The sequence below is a fragment of the Callorhinus ursinus genome, unplaced genomic scaffold (genome assembly GCF_003265705.2).
Source record: "Callorhinus ursinus isolate GAN/ISIS: 27379988/994484 unplaced genomic scaffold, GSC_fseal_2.0 scaffold11, whole genome shotgun sequence".
Taxonomy (NCBI): domain Eukaryota; kingdom Metazoa; phylum Chordata; class Mammalia; order Carnivora; family Otariidae; genus Callorhinus; species Callorhinus ursinus.
The window spans coordinates 34,951,886-34,971,039 of record NW_027397073.1 but is presented as its reverse complement, the minus strand read 5'-3'; the positions used below and the strand labels follow the sequence as shown (position 1 = coordinate 34,971,039).

Below are 19,154 nucleotides of genomic sequence, written 5' to 3'. Positions count from 1 at the left end.
GTATCAACTATACCTGGTGGCAATAGGGATAAAAAGTGGTAATACAAAAGAAAGCACTTTACAGATTAAAATACTATACAAATGGAAGGCCTACTGTAATAGAAATGAAATATATAATTTAGCATCTATGATACAGTACGTAATATGCATGGTTTGACTTTAAATGCCCAAAACACCTCAGTGCCTAGGTTACATAGGTACAGTGTAACATGCGACTTAATTTGGTATATAACGTGTTTTATAGTATGTACTGTGATCCATAGGATTACATAATATCTTATGACATATCATACTTCTAGCACAGAGGAGAGTAGCATCAGAATCATTTGACATTAGGCTATTTTGGCATTCGAAACACCAGCCCCAGATTTGTGACTTCAACCGCTAGGGCTGGGAGGGAGAAAATGAAAAATAGGAAGGGGGAAGAAATCTCCATGGACCAGCAATGGGGCCCACTGGGCCGGGGGGGGGTCCCTGGGAAGGCAGAAACTCCAGGAATAGGTCTGGGGAAAGGGAGTAGCAGGGAGAGGGCCCTCTCGGGAGGAGGTGGGAGAGTCTCGCTTGGCGGTGATTGTCCCCACTATTTATGAAGCCAGATGAGGAGCTATAGGGCTTGTGGTGGCCCCCGTGTCTGCTGATTAGCTGGAGATTATATTGATGATGTAATAAAAATTCACTTTGTCTATTAAGTTTCACCAGAACAATCAGGAAAGATTAGATAAAAATCAGAGGAAATGAATAACAGACGGGAGGAGGAAAGCCATGAGCCTCACTGTCTGCCATGGTCCCCCTCTGTCTCCCTTTTCCCTGCCTCCAATGGGGCATGAATGAAGATGCCTCCACCCCAGCACCCAGGCAAAGCTAGCTAGAAACATCCCCAAGCTGGGCTGCTGTCAGGGAGAGTCTTGCACTCAGACATGACACTGGTTTAAGTTTACGGACCATGTTTAATATTTGATTAGACCTTTGGCAAGGCGGCCTCCTGCTGGGGGAGGAGCAGGGTGATGAGCCCTTCAGTTGCCGGGGTCCCCCTGGCCCTGCAGTACCGGAGGAGGAATCCTGCGTTCCTGGCGATGCAGCTTTAGGCCAGGCAGACCCGTGCCCTTACGAGTAGCCAGGGGCTTCCCAGCCTCACAGTGACCCCCTCTAGCCTGGCCTGTGCCCAGATCCCCCCATTAGAGATGTTTCTTATGGTTACAGCCCAGGCTCTAAAAGGTCCCTGTACGAGGCACATGTCACCAGAGATGGTAACACATTAATGTCCATTAGCCGCCAGGGACACATCTGCCCAGTTTGATTTGTCAGATCAGCAGGGGGCAGGACTTTGAAAGGCTAGGAAAAGGAGGTCACTCTGGGTCGAGGGCCATTGTCCCAGGAGGGTGGGGAGGCCTGGGAGTGCTGGGGCTTGGGGTATGTGGCCTGGGGGTAGCAGGGGGCAGAGTAGAGGAGGCTGCCACACCCTGCCAGGAGCGGAGTGGAGCAGTTACTCCAGCTCCATGACAGAGTCTGGGTCTGCTCTCCCTCTGAGACCCTCCTGGGGTCAGGGAGATGCCAGGAGTCAAGGTCTGTGGAAGGCCTAAAGAGGAGAGTTTGCCTCCCCTAAAAAGTCGGCTACAACACTGCTGTTTGGGGCCCCAGAGGTCACCTCATTATTCCTGCTCCTCTGGGCTGGCTTTCTCTCCTGGTGATGGAGAGGAACCCTCATTGTTCCCCCGCAGTAAATGGACTGCCCAGGAGCCCTAGCGCCCTTGCCCAGACCGGGAGCAGTTCTTCCTGGGATCTATCAAGATGCCTCCAACTGCAAGGCCATTGTCACCCCAGGAAGCACTGTTCCCTGGCTTCATCCCCACTGCTCGGCTGCCCCCAGCCGTCCTTGAGCTGGGGATGGGCACAGAGGAAGGGTGGAGGGCATGGGACGATTTTAACCTCCAGAACCTCTTAGTTTATCTCTGGGACATTCAGCTGAGTGAGCCTGTGGGGACAATCTGGATGCCTGCCTTGGTGACAGGGAAGCTGGCCACAGGTTTAAATATTCCATGAGTAATTTCTCAGCCCGAGTGGGCTGCAGATGGGACAGCTGAAGGACACTGCAGCCCCAAAGCCGGTGAGGCCAGCCCTTGCAGGTCCTGTGTGTGTCACTCACTTCCTGGGACAGAACTGTAACCTCTTCATCTAGTCCTGAACTCCACCGCTTCTCCCTCAGTCAGACTGGTGGTGGGTCTCGATTTATTCAAAGTGAGAAAGTCCTTTGTCCACTAGCCTGAGAAGGAGACCTCACTGCAGTGGGACAGAACCAAAATGTAATGACGAGACGAAACAAAGCAATGGGGCCCATCAGCAATCCAGCCTCCCAGCTCTGTCTCGTTCCCGTGTACCAGCCTTGGCTTCTGCCACTCCTTACTACCTGGGTGCCCAGGGCCAAGCTCCCCTGGGCAGGAAGCCTGTACTCCTCTTATTACTTCTTTTTTTGGGGGGGGGTTCTCTCATTCCTCATACAGGGCCTATGCACTGGGTGCCTCTATATTTGTGGGCTTGCTGCCCTCTGTCCCATCCAGTTGTTTGGTCGTGGTGGTGAGGATGGGTCCCCACCCTCCAAGGGGAGAGCTTGACTTCCAGAGCCCCTGAGTTGCACACGAACCTGTGCCTCCTTGAGGGAGGACTGTCTGCCCCATGGGACCCAGGGCTTCCCCGTGGGGGGCACGGTGTGTCCCCCCACCAGACTGGAATGCCTTATATGCTCTCCACTTTGCAGAAGCCTGACTTTTTCCCACGAGGGGACGTTTGGGGGTGTCACAGAGACCAACTGCAGTTGGGTCCATGATGTCCCTGCTCTTGCCTCAGCAGGCTTCCCCTCTTGCCTCCGCTGGCCTCGGGGACCCTGTCCTCCCTGCTACGTGGCCACGGCTGTGGGCCAGACTTTTAAGCATCGGCTCAGCTGAGACGGTTCAGAATGTTCAGAGTTAATGAACGCTTTGCAGAGAAACTTGGGAAACTAGGGAGAAACAAACTAGGGCCTTGGCCACAGTGTGAGGAGCAGACAGGGGTTTCATGCCAAAGGGACAGCAGTCTAGCTGCCCCCTGGCTCCAGCTCCTTGGGTGTGGCCTGGGGCCCTGCTCCTGCATGCTCCGCTCCCCTCTCTGCTGTCCATCATTGCAAGCACATCTGCAAGCGCCATTCACTGAAGCCTAAGGGCATGCTCTCCCCCGAACTGAGACACTGCCCTGTGATCCCTGCTCCTGTCCTCTCTCTAGGGACACACTCAGCTGCCCTATCCCGGGCCTCACCCTTTCCTTCTCATTCCAGTGGATTTTCAAACTTGTTCAACGCAGTGGCAACAGAATTGACTCTAAAATAAACAGTCTAGGGGTGCCTGGGTGGCTCGGTCGGTTAAGTGTCCAACTCGTGATTTCAGCTTAGGTCATGACCTCATGGGTCCTGAGATCAGGCCTCCCCTTGGGCTCTGCGCTTGGCGGGAAGTCTGCTTGAAGATTCTCTCCCTCTGCCCCTCCCCCATTCTTTCTCTAAATTAAACAAATAAATCTTAAAAAAATAAAATAAATCTAACAGTTTACTTATTGAGATAATTAAGATGAGCATAAGGAAGGTCTTATTTTTCAACAAAAAGACTTCTTAAAATTGGGACAAAAATGAAGCACGGACATAAGTCAGTAACCTCTGTGCTTTTCTCCTTCAGTCTCATGACCAATGTGACCTGAGGTTCCAGCCTCTGTTGGACCTGGTGGCCCATGTACCATAGACCCCTAGGTGATCGGTCCTCCACCCAGATGTGTTTCATCAGGCACAGGACTGAGTGTACACGCCTGTGTGTGTGTGTGTGTGTGTGTGTGTGTGTGTGTGTGTGTCCTGTGGGGGGCATTTGCAAAAGTTGAGGGATATATTGGGGCACCTGGGTGGCTCAGTTGGTTAGACACCTGCCTTCGGCTCAGGTCATGATCTCAGGGTCCTGGGATCGAGCCCCGCATCGGGCTCCCTGCTCCACGGGGAGCCTGCTTCCCCCTCTCCCACTCCCCCTGCTTGTGTTCCCTCTCTCGCTGTGTCTCTCTCTGTGAAATAAATAAATAAAATCTTAAAAAAAAAAAGTTGAGGGATATAGCAGTTTGGATTTAAACTCCTTACAAGTCCTAAGTATGGAAAAGATTCTGGTGCCCAATAATACGGAATTAAGAATAAAACCCATGTTGAGGGGCGCCTGGGTGGCTCAGTCATTAAGCGTCTGCCTTTGCCTCGGCTCAGGTCATGGTCCCTGGGTCCTGGGATCGAGCCCCGCATCGGGCTCCCTGCTCTGCGGGAAGCCTGCTTCTCCCTCTCCCACTCCCCCTGCTTGTGTTCCCTCTCTTGCTGTGTCTCTGTCTGTCAAATAAATAAATAAAAAACTTTTTAAAAAAATTTAAAAAAGAATAAAACCCGTGTTGAACTGTAAACTAATCATTCACTTTGGTAATGGAACGAAACTCAAATTCCCGTTTTAACTACAATACTTTCTGGATTTTTCTGATTATCCTCTCTTGCTTCGTGTGGCTCTGTTTTGCTGCTGCCCCAGCTCGGGCCCAGTGAGGGATCTGGCCCAGGGTCCCGGGCCTCCCCTTGGAGCAGAGAGCTCCCATGCGTAGGAGGAGTGGCCCACCGGCACCCTGTGAGGTGTAAGGAGAGGGGCGAGGGAGAGGTCCGCTCTGCAGCTCCTCCAGGGTGAGCCGGGCAGCCACAGGAGCAGCGCCTGCCTCGGCAGGGGCCCCGTGCTAGAAAGCAGCAAGTTCTCCCTCTCACCGTCAGATGGCAGGCGACCGCTGGTGGACAGGGGAGCATTTCCTCACACACAGTAGGTAGAGGAAGGGTCTAGAGGAGGGGCCTGGCTTCTGGGCTCTTGGCCGTTCTCCTAGAGTTCCTTAGATCCAGGTTCTTGGGTCCAGGAGGGGGCACGCGGCGCTGTGGATGGAGGACGACCTTGGCGCCAGACCCATCCTCCTCACGGGCCCTTGGTGGCTGCGCCGAGTCTGGGCTGGTTTGGAAGCAAGTCCAGACACCTGGGAGCTGATCCGGGTGGTCTGGGGGCTGCGCCTCTGCTAGGAAGGCTGGGCCACTAGCACTGGGGAGGGAGCACGGAGTGTGGCCAAGGCCCTTGGTCGGAGGGCTGGGTGTAAGCACGTGTGGGCAGAACTCTGAATGTGCCTGCAGCCGGGGGGGGAGGGGAGACAGGTCAGAGGAGGGTAGATGTGGCCCGTTGGCTGAGGCCCAGATGCTCCCTATGGGAAAGGGTGCATCCAGCCCTCAGAACCTCGATCTCCCATTCCAGCCACGGGCACCACTTCCTCACCCTCCTTTACGGTCGAAGCTCTCTCCCTTGCACTTTCAAGTTCCATCTCCTATCGTCCGTCACCAACCATGGGACCTGGCCTCTACGGCAGGCTCCCTTCCAGCTGCCTCCACAGGCTCTGGGAACAGAGAGGAGGAATGATCCAAAGGCTTAGTGGGCTTTCCCTGCCAGCCCTGTTCCCTTTCTTCTGAGGAGCCCCCAGCCACTGGGATTCTCTCCGTTCCTCTCCTCCTGTCCACATACTGCCCAGGGCTGCCAAGGACGGTCAGGAACATCCTGAGCTGGGGCTCTGGCAGGCAAGGGAGTGAGGGGTCAGGGGCATGCCTGAAGGGAATTCCAAAGCCAAGGATACAATGGCCTTCCCTTTCCTTCCTTCTCACCGTGACAAGAGGTGAGCCTCAGTGAGCAATGACTTTCCCAAGTCCAGAATATTCCTGACCCCACCAGACTCTGAGCCCCTGGCTCTGCTCGTCCCAAGAACCCAAACACGGGGACTGATTTGATTGGGTGCCTTTCTTCCTGGGACCTCTAAGTTGAGGAGTTCACACTGGCGTCTCCCAGGGCCAGTATCCCACCACATAACTGGGGATATTGCTTCAGGCCCATGAGACCCCCCCTAGGAGATGGACCACTTCACACAGCGGGTGCAAGGATGCTCTCTGTGCCTCATCCGGTGAGACAAAGCCAAGCCAAGTATTGATTTGACAGAAAGATATGGATATGTTGGGTGGATAATGGTTAGGAGATCCTATTTCTTTCTTGTCCTGTTCAGAGAACACCTCTCCTCTGCCTCACCTCACTGGAAAGCAGAGGCCGGATGAGGGAGAGTGTTCTCATCAGTCACCCAGGGACTGATGAGAACATTCCCCCTGGGCTCCTTCCAGGAGTTCAAGACCATGAAGCCTCTGGGACTAAGGTCCCCCTCTCCCACCATGGCAAGCACTACCAACATCGTCGCCTCTCCGTATATTCTTAGAACCAGTCAATATGATTAATTTTACATGGCTATAATTTCCTGCTGCTGCCGTGGAGCCCTCCCAGCCTCACCCATCAGCAGCGACATGATACAGTTTCTGGTTATATTGGTCAACCAAGATATTGATATTATTAATAATGGATATCTATATGCTGACCTTTGTCCACACAACTGAATCACTCTGAGCTGGCTGTCACATTTCTTTAAGAGCTATTGATAAGCCCATTACTGGAAGGGCATGAACAGTCTTAGGTGTGGGCTTTTCACTCACCTTCAAGCATCTCCTGTGAGAATCTACCCTTGTCAGAGGAGTTGCTGTGGGTACGGCAGTGTGTGCAAGACAAAGTCTGCATGCAGGGGCCCGTGTGGGGAGTGTATGAACGTGTGCGTGCACATGTGTATGTGAGTATGCACGTGAGTGTGCATATGAACGTGTGTGTATGAGTCTGTCTTGCACACTGGCCCTTTTAGAGCTGATCAAATAGTCAATTAGAGCATTATAGGGAGGTAGCAGAATCAGAGAGTTCCTACAAATATACTGTGATGTAGTGTTTGATCTTTGGATGCCTCTTGTCTCCTAGGACTTGCGCAGGAGGCTTGGCTTTATAAGGACATTACCAGGTTAATGCCTTGTTCTCTCAATGTACCTGCCAGGCCAGTGGCAACACTTGCTGGCAGCAGGCTGGCCAGAACCAGGCACAGGGAGGTGTGCTGAAGGCCATGCTGCAGGCTTGACTCTGGGGGCGTGCTGCTTCCAGCCTCAGTCTCTTTATCTGGGCAGTGGCAGCAAGGGATCGGGCTCCGCTTTCTTAAGGGCAGAGAGAGGAGTTTGACTCAGCTCGGCTTCTCCACCCTCTACATCTGAAACTCCTGATCAGAGGAATGCTTGACACACGTGGTTATTTATCACATGCCGCGGGTGTGGCCCATTACCTATTAGAAGGGTTCTGTGGTAGAACGCATGCTTTGTGTGCTCCTGTGTGTCAGGACGGGCACACAGATCTCATTGCGGCATCTCTCTGTGGTTGCTGTTATTCCTACCTGCACGGACAGGGGTGTCAGGGACAGTGCCTCTATCAAGTCAGGCGACAGGGATCTGTTCCTGTTTGGACCCAGACACGCTCGCTTGTCAGGGGAGCCCCTCACTTGCCCCTGTAAAGGGAAGCCGGCTAGCTAGAGAAATCTTTTGGATCCTCAGACATAGTGTATGAATAAACCAGACATGGATTAATTAGGTGTGACTGCATCATTAAATTAGAATAATGAACAAACAACCACGTATGGCATTCAAATTTGCCTAGAACGACTCCAAGGGTTGCTTTCAAGTAAGTCACCTGACAGTTTGTAGGTTTTGGGGACTCTGGAGAGTGAGGTTCCCATCCTATCTTGAGAAGTGAATTCTTTAGGCACCACCTAACCCAGGCAAGGGTAATCCTTCAACGGGTGCCCGGACTCCACAACCGAATCCAAACAATGGCTTGGTTCGATACAGCATCATCTATGCACGCTTCAGCTGAGAGCATTTCTCAGAGTGAAATATGACAGTAGCACAGGTGCTCAAGAGACAGGCGGGAGAAGTTAAAGAGGTGTGAGCAGCGGATGTGAAATGCATCGATCCCATAATATTTATGTGGATGTGCACGCCATCGCTTGTGCACGTGCGTGCGTGCACACAAACATGCATACACACCTTCCACATTTTGGTGAATTCTTTTTTCCTCTATTGACACTCCCCATTTCAGCCAGAGAGACTCAAAGGTGAAACTAGTCTCAGTTGTGTAATTTTAGAAATAGCTGCGGAATGGCAGCCCCCTGCCCCCCTCGAAATCCCTGTCCTAGGACAGGGAGGCTGTGCAGCAGGAACAATTTATCTTTAACAAAGAGGAAGAAGCCAACAGCTTAAGAGAGAAGAAAATAGGAAAGAAACTCACTTGCCTTGCTGGAGAGCCGGGGGATAGCCTAATGCACGGGGGGCTTTGTTAGTAAGATCTGTTAAGTATCTAGAAACCTTTGATCTGGAGCCGCTTTTAACAAAGGTGATAATTAATTAAAGCAGAGTGTATTGCAATAAAGTAACATTGTGGTCAGTTTATGCGCTGTCCACAGCTGGCCTTTGGAAGTCTCTGTCAATTAAACTCTTGTTGGAGGCCAGCTCATTATCAATTTTTTTTCCTGAGCTTTGATCAATATTTTTGGCTCTTCTGTCCTCATAGAACCAGAACTACGTCTGTCTCCATGAGGGCACCCGTTTATTTACATCTTGCAGATGGCCACGTAGGATTTGTTCCTGAGCTGAGCTGCTGGGAATCGCTCTGTTTGAGAGCGTCAGTCAGCTCATGCTGGAGGGGAGATGCAAGGGAGGATAAGAGAAACCAAATATGGAGCAAGTAGAGGGGGAGAAGGCCTGTGAGCATATGGTCCCGAAAACATCCCCTTCTACTTCCAAAGGGATTTGGAAAAGAGGACAGTGACCCTGGGGTTTTCCACCCGGCTTCCAAGTTGGTTCTTGCGGGCAACACTGAGGCTGCGGCTTTACACCCATCCAGGGGCCACTGAGACCAGGATGCGTGGCGACAAAGAAGTCCTCAGGGCAAACACAACAGCTCTGGACATGCCTCTGTCATCACTGTCTTGTCCTCATCATTGTCTTTGTCCTGGCATTTCTAACCACACCCTACGTTGCCAGGTGGGATGTGGACCTTTCTCTTTAGGCCCCACCTTGCGATTTTTGAGGGTGTCTTAGTGGCCAAGAGGAGAAGGAAAAGGGGGAAATGAAGGCTGATGATAAAAGGGTTACAACCAAGTTGGGGGCTCTGTTCCCCTGCCCTACGTGATTTGGCTAAGATTAGATGCTTTTTGTGATTCTCGGAGAGTCTGTGAATTTAAAAAGGCAAAGGTAGAGGGGATGAATGTACATCTCTTGTGGAGAGACCAAAAAGAGGGTCCCTACCACCCCCTCCTCGCATGGAGGGAAAATGTAGCACTCTGCTTGGAGGGGCTAGCTTGCCTGACTTGGTCAAATCCTGTGTGTGTGTGTGTGTGTGTGTGTGTGTGTGTGTAAACACCACAAAAGAAAAGTAGGGCTGGGATGCCAAGGGGCAGCGGGTGGGGTAAGAAATGCAGTGGGTGGAGGGAATTATCTCTGCAGAGAGCCAGGTTCTGCGGCTGGCCACTCAGCTCCCAGATGGAAGGTCATTTTTAAATGAGTCAATAGGTGAGCCAGAGCAGGCAAGCATCTGAAGGGTGATGGCGGGAGGGGGGAGATGGAACCCTTTTTTAAACCTGGACCTTTGGGTGGAGATATCAGGCAGATACAGAGGAGCCACCTCCACACTGGAACTTAGATCATTGACAAATCCAAGCTATGAGTTCTGAGGTGGAGCACAGACGTAATCACAAAGACAGCATCATCCTCCCCACATTCTCTCCTTTTCTCCATCAACCATCTCCCTAGTCATGCATACTGCCTCACAAGATGAAAACTACCCCTAACATCATTCCAGGGCCATTTGCTTTTATCATCTCTTCCCTGGATGCACAAACACACATACAAACAGAAGTTCACACACACACATGCTCACACCAACACCCCCCCAGCCCTCCAGGACCCACAGACACATACAGATTTTCACACTCTCTAGCGCTTCTCTCTGCATGTCACATGGGATTTCCCTTCCAAGTTCAGAAACGCTGCGTTTCGGCTGCTGTCACCCAGCACTCCCAGCTTCCGGCTGGCATTTGGGCCCTACAACTTTCAGTTTCCCTTTTGCTCTGCCTATGATTTGGGGCCTCATTTTCCGTTACATTTCCCTCTCTTCTATGGCCTGCCTCCTCCAAGTTCCCTTCAAAGACATCTTTCCTGGGTCAATTTGGAAACAGACCACTTACGGATGACGTGTGAGCTGTGTAGTGTTTTCCCCAAAACCATCCGAGGGGAGTGAGACCAGCTCTTTCCTCAGTGAAGGATGTGGTGTCTTGGTTATCTTCTCAGGCATCACTTAGAAGCCCCTCTCCCATCCTGGTCTATGAATTATAATAATGAGGATGATCATAGTAACAACAGTGAGAGTGATGGCCATGCTCAAGTCCCTGGAGTGTGGCGTGGTCACTGGGCACCCAAAGTGCCCCCTGGAAACCAGCTCTTTGAAAGCACTCTGACAACTTTACAATATGCCTGCATTATGGGGTACATATCTATGGCATACATTTTTATAATTGTGTTCCTTTGGGTTGGTTTTTTTTCAAGCTGTGACTTTACTTAAGAAAAGCTTTTCTTTTTGTTTTATTTTGTTTTGTGTTTGAGAAGCCACAAACATCCAGCCAACTGGAGTAGGTGGAGAGAGTGAAAGTATGCCAAGGGGGTTCTTTGAACCCAATCTAGAATCCCCATTAAAGCTGAGGGGGGAAAAGAGTGTTAACATCTCCCTGTTGAATTGCAGTGAAATCTAGGCCAGCCCTGGTTCCCATATGTGTGGGATGCGCTTAGTCATGCTTGCACATGGATGCATAGACGGCACATGTGCATATTAATTTATCTGTGTGTTGATTCCGAGGGAGTCTCTTTAAAAGATAAATGAAATTATGTACAAGCAGCAAATAACCACCAGTCTCTTCAATAAATCAATTATTTCCCTGTAATTTTTTTCTTTGCTCCTAAATAGAATACTTACAAACATCTGGGGTTTGGAGTTTTTCTATGGGGGCTGTGGCTTTGGTTTACATTAGTTTTGTAATGACCACCAGCACTTATTTTCTTTGGTGAAATTTGTAATTTTTAAAATGTTATTCTTACCTCATTTTTCATATCTCTTTCTCACAAGTCAAATCTTTCTTTTCAAAAACTGTAGGTGTGTGCCCTACCATTCTACCAGTGTCTTTCCCTGGACAGATTTAATTTTTTATTTTTCAAAGTAAATTTTTTTTTAAAGTTCATCTTTAATTGAGCTGATGTCCATGCTGATACTTCCAGCTTCACTGTCTCTTAGACTCATCTGAAATCAGATAGAGCCTCACTGGCTTTAATTCACCTATCTAAGGAAATAAAAACAAAACCAAGGAGCCCTCTCGGCTAAAGTCAAGTGGTGGAAACTTGATGTTCTGAGAATTGCTACATCTTACGTGAAAATATGAGACACGATTTTATGAAGATGGTCAAGAATCACCAAAACAACCATAACACTTGCCATTTCCCTTTCTCCCAGCTGCACCCCAAACCCAGGGGCTTCAGGCACTTCTTACTCAGGTATCATTGAAATGAGAGGTTGTGTATCTGGTGATGAGTCTATTTTCAAATGATATACTCTCCGGAGTTCAGCCCACACAAGGTTCCATTACTCTGTCCCCACCCTCCCTCTGGATGTAGTGTGGAAGTATAAGGGGCAAAAGTCCCTGCAGCTGTGGCTTCTGGGTTGGGAGTACTCTGGGGCTGCCAGTAGACTCGATTTTCCTCCATGCAGTGTGGGAAGATCTCAGTGCAGAGTGGTTACCCAGGCACAGATCTGTTCTGACTGGTTAACAAGAGGGACTGTGTTAGGGGCTTGACTGTTTAGATTAAAATGCATCACAGGCTCCGGGAACGAGCACACATCAGTAGTAAAGGCTGTTTAAACCTTTGGGGACAGCCCTATGTTTAGATTACATTAATTCATAAATATTATACTAAATACCACTTAAATTGGACTTAAATGACTTCAAAGATAATGCATTATAATATGGCTATCCAGAGAGCACTAGTCTTTATGTCTCCCAGTAACTCAGTCTTTGCTGCGTCCTATTCTGCTAGACAAGACCAAAGTTATGAATGGATTGCTGGCTTGTTCATGTGTGATCCACGGACTGTGTATGTGTGTGTGTTAGCAGGCATGGGTATGCGTATGTATGTATTTTCAGTCACTGCTTCTGTTTGTTCTCCAGGAAATAAAAAGAAGAAAAGAGAAATAAATGTAAAGTGAGAGAAGGAAAGAATTAGACTAGTGGGTGACCTCTTCCCTTCCCCAAGGGAGAAAAATTCTATAGGAAGGGGAAAAATTGGTCCTCAGCTCACTTCTGTTGCTACCCAGGGAGTTTGCCTCTCTCCTCTCTAATCAATAGTACAATATCTTTCTCTTTGGAACCTGGAAAAAACAATCTTTCTCAAAGTGCTTCTAATGGGGGAAGAAAAGAAGACTCTGAGTTAGCCCAGAGAGTTTGCATTAAATTAGGTTTTCTGCTTTAGGTGTTATTTCTTTGAATTGTAATTCTGGGCTTTTTTTCTTCCTTTCTCTCTTTGCCTAGCACCCACATCTCCCCCAACCCTCCGCCCAAGTGCTTTCTGGTCTCCAGGGGGTGAATTTACTTTTACAGTAATTACCCCAGTCCACAACTGCTATTTGCTGCCTCCCAAGCCCAACAGCCTTTCTCTGCAACGGCTGGGTTTGCTCCACAACACCCACCCACTCCCTCCTCCACAGACTCCCAATTTGACTGGAGTAATTGCCTTTTAAGGTTCACTCTACGCATGGCAGGTATTCCATTAACCCTTAGAACTCCTTCCTTCTTTAGTTACCTGAAATGGCAGGTGGCCAACAAATGGATACCCACCTGAAATCTCATGCATTTAATTTAATTTTTACTTATTTTTCTCTTCTTTTCTCTTCTTCTCTTTCTTTCTTCCTTTTTTCTTTCTTTTTCTTTTTTGCCAATAACATGCAGATGCTATCCACACTGGAGGTCAATATCCTGTCATGTCTTTCAATTTTATCCCAGAATGATTCATTAGAAGTTAGAAATTCAAGAAGGGGAAAGAAAGAGCCACAAACATGCCCTGAAACCAGGCTTAACAAAGGCATGTTTCTATCCTTAGCTTTATGTTGTCAATTTAGAGTTGGGGAAAATTTAGAAGCCAAATGCAACCCTCATTCTTCAAGCCTCATCATGCTTTCTGACTTAAAAGTAATTAATCACCAATGGCAAGCGAGTAATTTTTTAAGGTGGCCGGAGGCTTATTTTATCAGGATTAGCTAATAAATCAGGCTGTATCTCTGAAAGAGGAGTTCAAACTCTTCTAGGACTGAATAAACCAGACCTTAGAGACTGTCTCAGTTATTCAGCTGTCCTGGAGCTTCCAGGCACTGTTAGAGACATTGTGACCCAACCTTGACTCTAAAAATCCGAGGGATAGAGAGGCAGGAAGTTTCATAGGGAAAAATATATATGCTCAGGCTCTGAAGGGTGAGCTGCGACAATGAGACACCCAGCATGCCAGAGCCAACCGGCCTGCCTGCGACTGACTGAACCAGTTTAGGGAAACAATTATTTAGAAAACGAAGTTTTGCTTGTTCTAGGAATCCTGGCCAGATATGTGATTGTATATGTATGATACATATGAAGTAACTATAACATAACCTTCTCTAGCTTCCTGATGAAAATTATGATAATTCTACTTCTTTGCTGTAATACAGGGAGTCCAAATAACATCAAAAACATAGTGATGATACCAGCAAGGGATTGTGAGAAGAAACCAAGGAATATTGTTAAAGTTTATCTTCATTTGGAATAAAGAAGTAAATAAAGTGCTCCAAACCCGGATCTCTTAAGAAGCTCAAATCTCCACAACTGTCTTTTGCCTCTGGTGGGTTCTGATTTTTTTTTAACTTTAAAATCTTAAATCACCACAAGAACTGATCATTAAGATGGGCAAAGGATTTCCCTATTTATGCTTTTTAAATTTTCATTATTACTATTTTTAAATCTGGGGACATATTAGAATGACAAAGGTTTGATACAAACCTTGATTAGCTTCTAGGGAGCTTGATTGGAAAGGGAAAAACTACAAAGATATGGTTGACTTGAGAGGGAGGGCGGAAAAAAGGAAACAAATGTTATTTCAAAGACTGCCTCCCCATTTCACCTTTCCAGGCTCTCTTCTGATCAGACAGACATTTTCTCCATATTGGAGAAAGCTTGGTTTGTCTCTCCATTACAGCCCCCACCCTCACCCCACCCCAACAAACCCAGTATATTTCCATTCTGCTGTGTTTCTATGCTACTCAACATGCCATTAACTTTAAGATTTACTCCTCAGCAGGCAAGCTGGAAGATGCTAAAGCCAATAAAAACTGCTCTCTGGGACTCCAACTATGAAGAGTTTGGAGCTCTGCTTAGTATTCGGATGAAGGGAGGGCTGGAGGAGGGAGGGAGGTTGTGATAGTGAAAACCACTGCTGCTTAGAGAGCCAGACAGCTCTGCGCTCTGCACCTAATGTGCCGGAGGATCAGCTCTGTTCATAGCCCATTTGTGGCCAAGGATGAGGCTGTTCTCTGTGTGTGGGTGGGTGTGCGTGTGCGTGTGTGTGTTTTCATCTTTAAAACCACCAGCTCTAACACAGGATCTTCAGTGGCTCTCCACACTACTGTTTATTAAAAACGGAACGTCCATACACATCCCTTACAACTTCCTTAGCCCGGTGCTCCTTCCCTGCCTGACGATCAATCTCTCTCAGAAAGCATTTAACTTGCCCACACAGCTCCAGCCCGGATTAATCCCCACTGCACATCCTATACATTACTGTTAGGGAGCGGAGCACTGGGCTAATTTCGTCACCCACCAGCCACCCACACACGTTCTACAACTGAACACGTTTGGGGATCTGCCTTAAAGATAATAAAACAAGGAGAAAACAGGCAGGCTGCAGACAATTCTCATGACCACTTTCCTAAAAAGTTGCTGGGTTTTAATTCTTTGATGATTCTGTTTCCCCCTCCCCCAAGCACTCACTAGCAATGATTGCTTCGAGGGAGAGCAATAATGGACTATAAACCTCTCTGCATGGTGAGTTTGGGATAATTTAGGCTACACCCTTCAAAATGCATATCTTGCACACACAGAATTTTCCCCCCAAAGCTTCGCTTTCCTGAGAAGAGGATCATTCAGTCTTCCCCGACCCCCCACTCCACCCAGGGGATGGCTGGTTCCTTGCTAAATCTTGCCTTAGGTTTTGTCCCTCCTTCCTTCAAATCTCAAACACCCCCTCCCCCACCACTCACACCACAACCGGATTATTGAGGCACATAGCTCGACAGGGAGAGTTTACTGTTAAATTGATAGCAAAATAAAAATATCTCCCCGAATCTGTCACCTCTCTTCTTTTTAGACGGCTGCGCTCCTGCTACTCTGGCCCGGAGCGGAGAAGGAGGAGACCATCTCCTCTTAATATTTTCAGCACCACGGCGATGGACAGCACCCTCGGTCCCTGGCCCGCTGAGCGCCCGCCAGTCTGCTCAGCGTCCCGGGCTTGGCCAGTGCAGCTGTCCCCGTCCCAATCTTTCAAGTCGCTGCACCCAAAAATCCAAGCCCCGTTTCCCCTCGATCCTCTCTCTGTTTCTTTCCATATTCTGCTTCCGCTGCTCTCCCCACCGCACCGCTTCTACCAGCTCCTCGCCCAAAACCCAGCCTTGCCCCAGCGAACAGCTCCCCACGCACCCCAGTCCTGGTCTCTGCTGCCCGAGCGCCTCCCTCCTCGGCGTCCGCCCGAGGCTCCCTCTCGCGCAGTCTCCCGCTCGTCCGTCGCCGGCCGGCCGGCCGGCCCGCCCGCTCCTTCTCCCCGGCAAAGTTGGGAGGGAAAGGTGCACTCACCTTTGTGCATGCCTGTGAACCTGTCCTTCAGAACCGTAAGCTCGTAGATCTTGCCGAACTCCTCGAAGAGGGGCTTGAGGTCCTTCTCATCCAGGTTGCGGGGGATCTGCCCAATGAACAGCTTGATGGCATCGTGGTCCTTCATGGGAATGGTCGACGGGTTCCCCGGGCTGTGGCTTAATCCGTTCATGTGCCCGGCGCTGCCCGGGCTGCTGCCGAGCCCGTTGGTACTGAGGCTCGCGTTGTCAGCCTGTCCGTTTGCTAACGTGGCCATCTTTATATACATAGAGAAAATCTTCTTTCCTTTTATTCTTTCTCGCTCGCACTCTCTCGCTCTTCTCCCTCGCAAGCTCGCTCGCGCTCACACACGCACACGCATACACACACTCGGGTTCTCTCCCCCTCGGTTTCTCTACACCTCGCTCTCCTCTCGCTCTCTGCTCTCTCTCTTTCTCCTCTCTTCTCTCGCTCGCTCGCGCTCGCGCTCTCTCTCTCCTCTCCCCGCTCTCTCTCTCCCTCCCTCTCTCCTCTCTCTCCCTCTCTTTCTCTCTCTCTTTTTCTGTCTGATCTGATTTTTTCTTTTTTTTCCCTTTTCTTTCCTTTTTTTGGTTTTTCTTTCTTTTCTTTTCTTTCTTTTTTCTTTTTTTTTCTTCTTTTTCTTTTTTTTTTCTTTTTTTTCTTTTTTTTTTTTTTTACGTTGAACAGACAGGATCTCTGTCCTTTCCGTTTAAACAGGCTGGACCGGTTCAAGTTCCCAGTCAGACCAGGGGTGGGGGCGGCGAGTGAGTGCGCGCGGAGGAGGGGGGCACGGGGCCCGGAGAGGGCGAGACGGGGGGGGGCTCCCGCGCGGCGGCGGGCGGCGGCCAGGAGCAGGACGGCGTGGGGCGGCGCCGGCCCCGCCGCGCCTCCCCCGTCGGCGGCCCCGGCGAGCGGCGGTGGTACAGTCCGAGACAGCCCCCGGCTATAAATAGCGCCAGGCGCATGGCTCTTCGGGAGGCGCTGAGATTCCGGGCCCGGCGGCCGCGGGGAGCGGGTGCCCGTTAGGAAGGGGGCTGCTGGCCTCCTCTTTGCCTTTTGGGGGTTCTTTTTGTAATAGCAGCAGGTGCAACTTTTTTGTATTTTTAAAACATTGATTTTCATTTCGTGTGGGTATGTAGGGGGGGGCGTTATCCACCGAGCTGCGCTCTATTAGGGCGCCAGGCGGGCGAAGCAAAGGCAGGGATGGCGGGCGGGGCGGCGGCGAAGGCGGCGGCGGAGGTGGAATGGGCGCTTTTTTCCTCCCATCTGGTTCCATTTATTTATTTATTTATTTATTTATTTATTTATTTATTTAGACTAGAAAAGGCGACTCGGCTTGGAGGGAGTCCGCCCAGCTATCCGAGTGCGCATTGATCAGTGTCGAGAGAAAAAAAGCTACATAAATATATATTATGTGGATAAATCTATAGACAAGAGCTCTCTCTCGCGCGCGCTCTTTCTCTCCGTGTCTCTCTGCTTTTTTCCTCCTCGAATCCCCAACCTGCCAGAGCAGCCCCAAATCTTCGCCTTCCCGCACGGCATCTACCGCCACCCGAGCCACCTGGGAGGTCGGGGCTGGGGAGCAGTTGGGCCTTGGTGGGGGGACGGGGCGTAGAGATTCGGGGCCCGACCCTCGTCCCAGCCCGCCTGGAAGGCTGGAGGTGGGTGTTTCCGTCCCGGCCAGCCTCCCCCGCCCCGAAGCGCGGCGGCTGGACCGGCAGGCGGCTGGCGGGAGGAAGGTAGGAGCCGGGCGCCTCGGCCCGCTCGCCCGCCGTGGAAGGAGGCAGGCTCTGGGTGCCGTGCTGGGTCGGTGAGCCAGCGCGAGGTACCGGCTTAATTTTGCCCTCGTCTGCTTTACTGGTTCAAATTGAAATTTTTTTCTTAATTCACCATCAAAGAAATAAAGCCCCCGAGTCGCTATCCGGGCTGCGACCAGACCCAGACTCGCGCGGCGTGCGCTGCCCCAGCGGGTTTCCTTGGCAGCGCCTCCCTCTCCAGAAGTGCGAGGCTGGGAGTCGCGTCTGAGGGTTGGAGCCGAGGGTCCGGCTGCCCAGCCCGACTTTGCTGGGTTCCCCACCGGGCCCGCCAGGGCCAGAACCTTGGCTGCGCGGGAGAGGGAGTGGCTGGCGCGGGAGCCGGGTCCAAGCAGCCCCGCCTCTGGGGGCGAATGCTGGTGGTGAACTTGGGTTGGGAGAGCAGATTTTCATTTTAATGATATTTACCTGCCCCTCATCCTCTCCCACATTTGCTTTTCCAGGGCGGCCTCTTCTCCACGGCTTCAGAAGCCGGGCAAATTAAAATAACGCGCCCGCTCCCCCGCAACTCGCGGGGGAAGAGCTGCTGGCCTGACCCTGGCCGGACCCCCACCGGCCCCCTTCGGGTGTTCTGGGTCTCTCTTTTCTTGCCCTCGGATTACATGACGTTATTAGACAGTATGTTTAAAATTTTATTTAAAGAAATGAGACCCCATCCGCCTGAAAACCGAGACCAAGCCCGTTTGGTTCAACCACAACGCGGAGCTCTCCGGCGCCAGGAGGAGGCCGGAGGAGGAGGCCCTGAGGTTCGCAGCCCCAGGCCCCGAGCCCACCTGGGACACCTCTCCCTGAGGATCCAGGGCGAGTGACCAAACAGCAAGTACAATTCTGAGAACTGTGGAACTTCATCCTTTCATTTTAAGATTCTCCTGTCTTTTCTTGATGGAATCGTGTGTAAGTATAGTTGATTCATAACTCGGTTCTGGGCTTACATTATCCAGTGTTATATGATGGCCTAAGAATCGCACACGTTGATGGAATCGAACAGAAACTCACACATAGAGCCTCGCTACAGTGTAGCTGTATGCTCCGTGTGCCTGTGAAGTGCTGTAATAGGGAGGCATGGCCCTGGTAGGCACATGGAGGGTTTGAACTGGTGGCTTGGAGGTGCGTGCATATGTCTTGTCAGGACTGTGGGTACTGGTGTGGATGCGGTGTGGATGTGTACATAGACCCTGTTTGTATCCACACTCTGCCTGTGTGTGTGTGTATACCTACCAGGCTGAGACTTCCTCCTCGCCTTTCCCTCAGGACACATCAGCAGAGGCCAATATCTTTGTCCAAAATATCTCCTCTAACATCATCTTGTGGTGCTGGCGCTTACCTCCCAAGATCTCACAATGGAGTGGAATCTATTTTCTGCCCTAACATGGGAGTGTAGGAGAGTAATTCCTTCTTGAG

General features: G+C 50.4%; 1 protein-coding gene across 34 annotated transcripts in view; it reads right to left on the bottom strand.

Moving 5' to 3' along the window:
* CELF4 (CUGBP Elav-like family member 4) overlaps window positions 1–16,630 on the bottom strand; it is a 296,354-nt gene extending 279,724 nt beyond the window's left edge. For 17 of the 34 annotated variants that reach the window (XM_073898276.1, XM_025886538.2, XM_073898283.1 and 14 more), the window contains exon 1: window positions 15,922–16,629. In XM_073898276.1, the coding sequence (XP_073754377.1) occupies window positions 15,922–16,207 (286 nt within the window). In that variant the 5' untranslated portion in view covers window positions 16,208–16,629. Of the gene's footprint in view, window positions 1–15,921 lie in introns of all 34 variants that reach the window. The other 17 variants (XM_025886536.2, XM_073898279.1, XM_025886539.2 and 14 more) reach the window with 2 other exon arrangements.
* Between the last annotated feature and the right edge of the window lie 2,524 nt (window positions 16,631–19,154).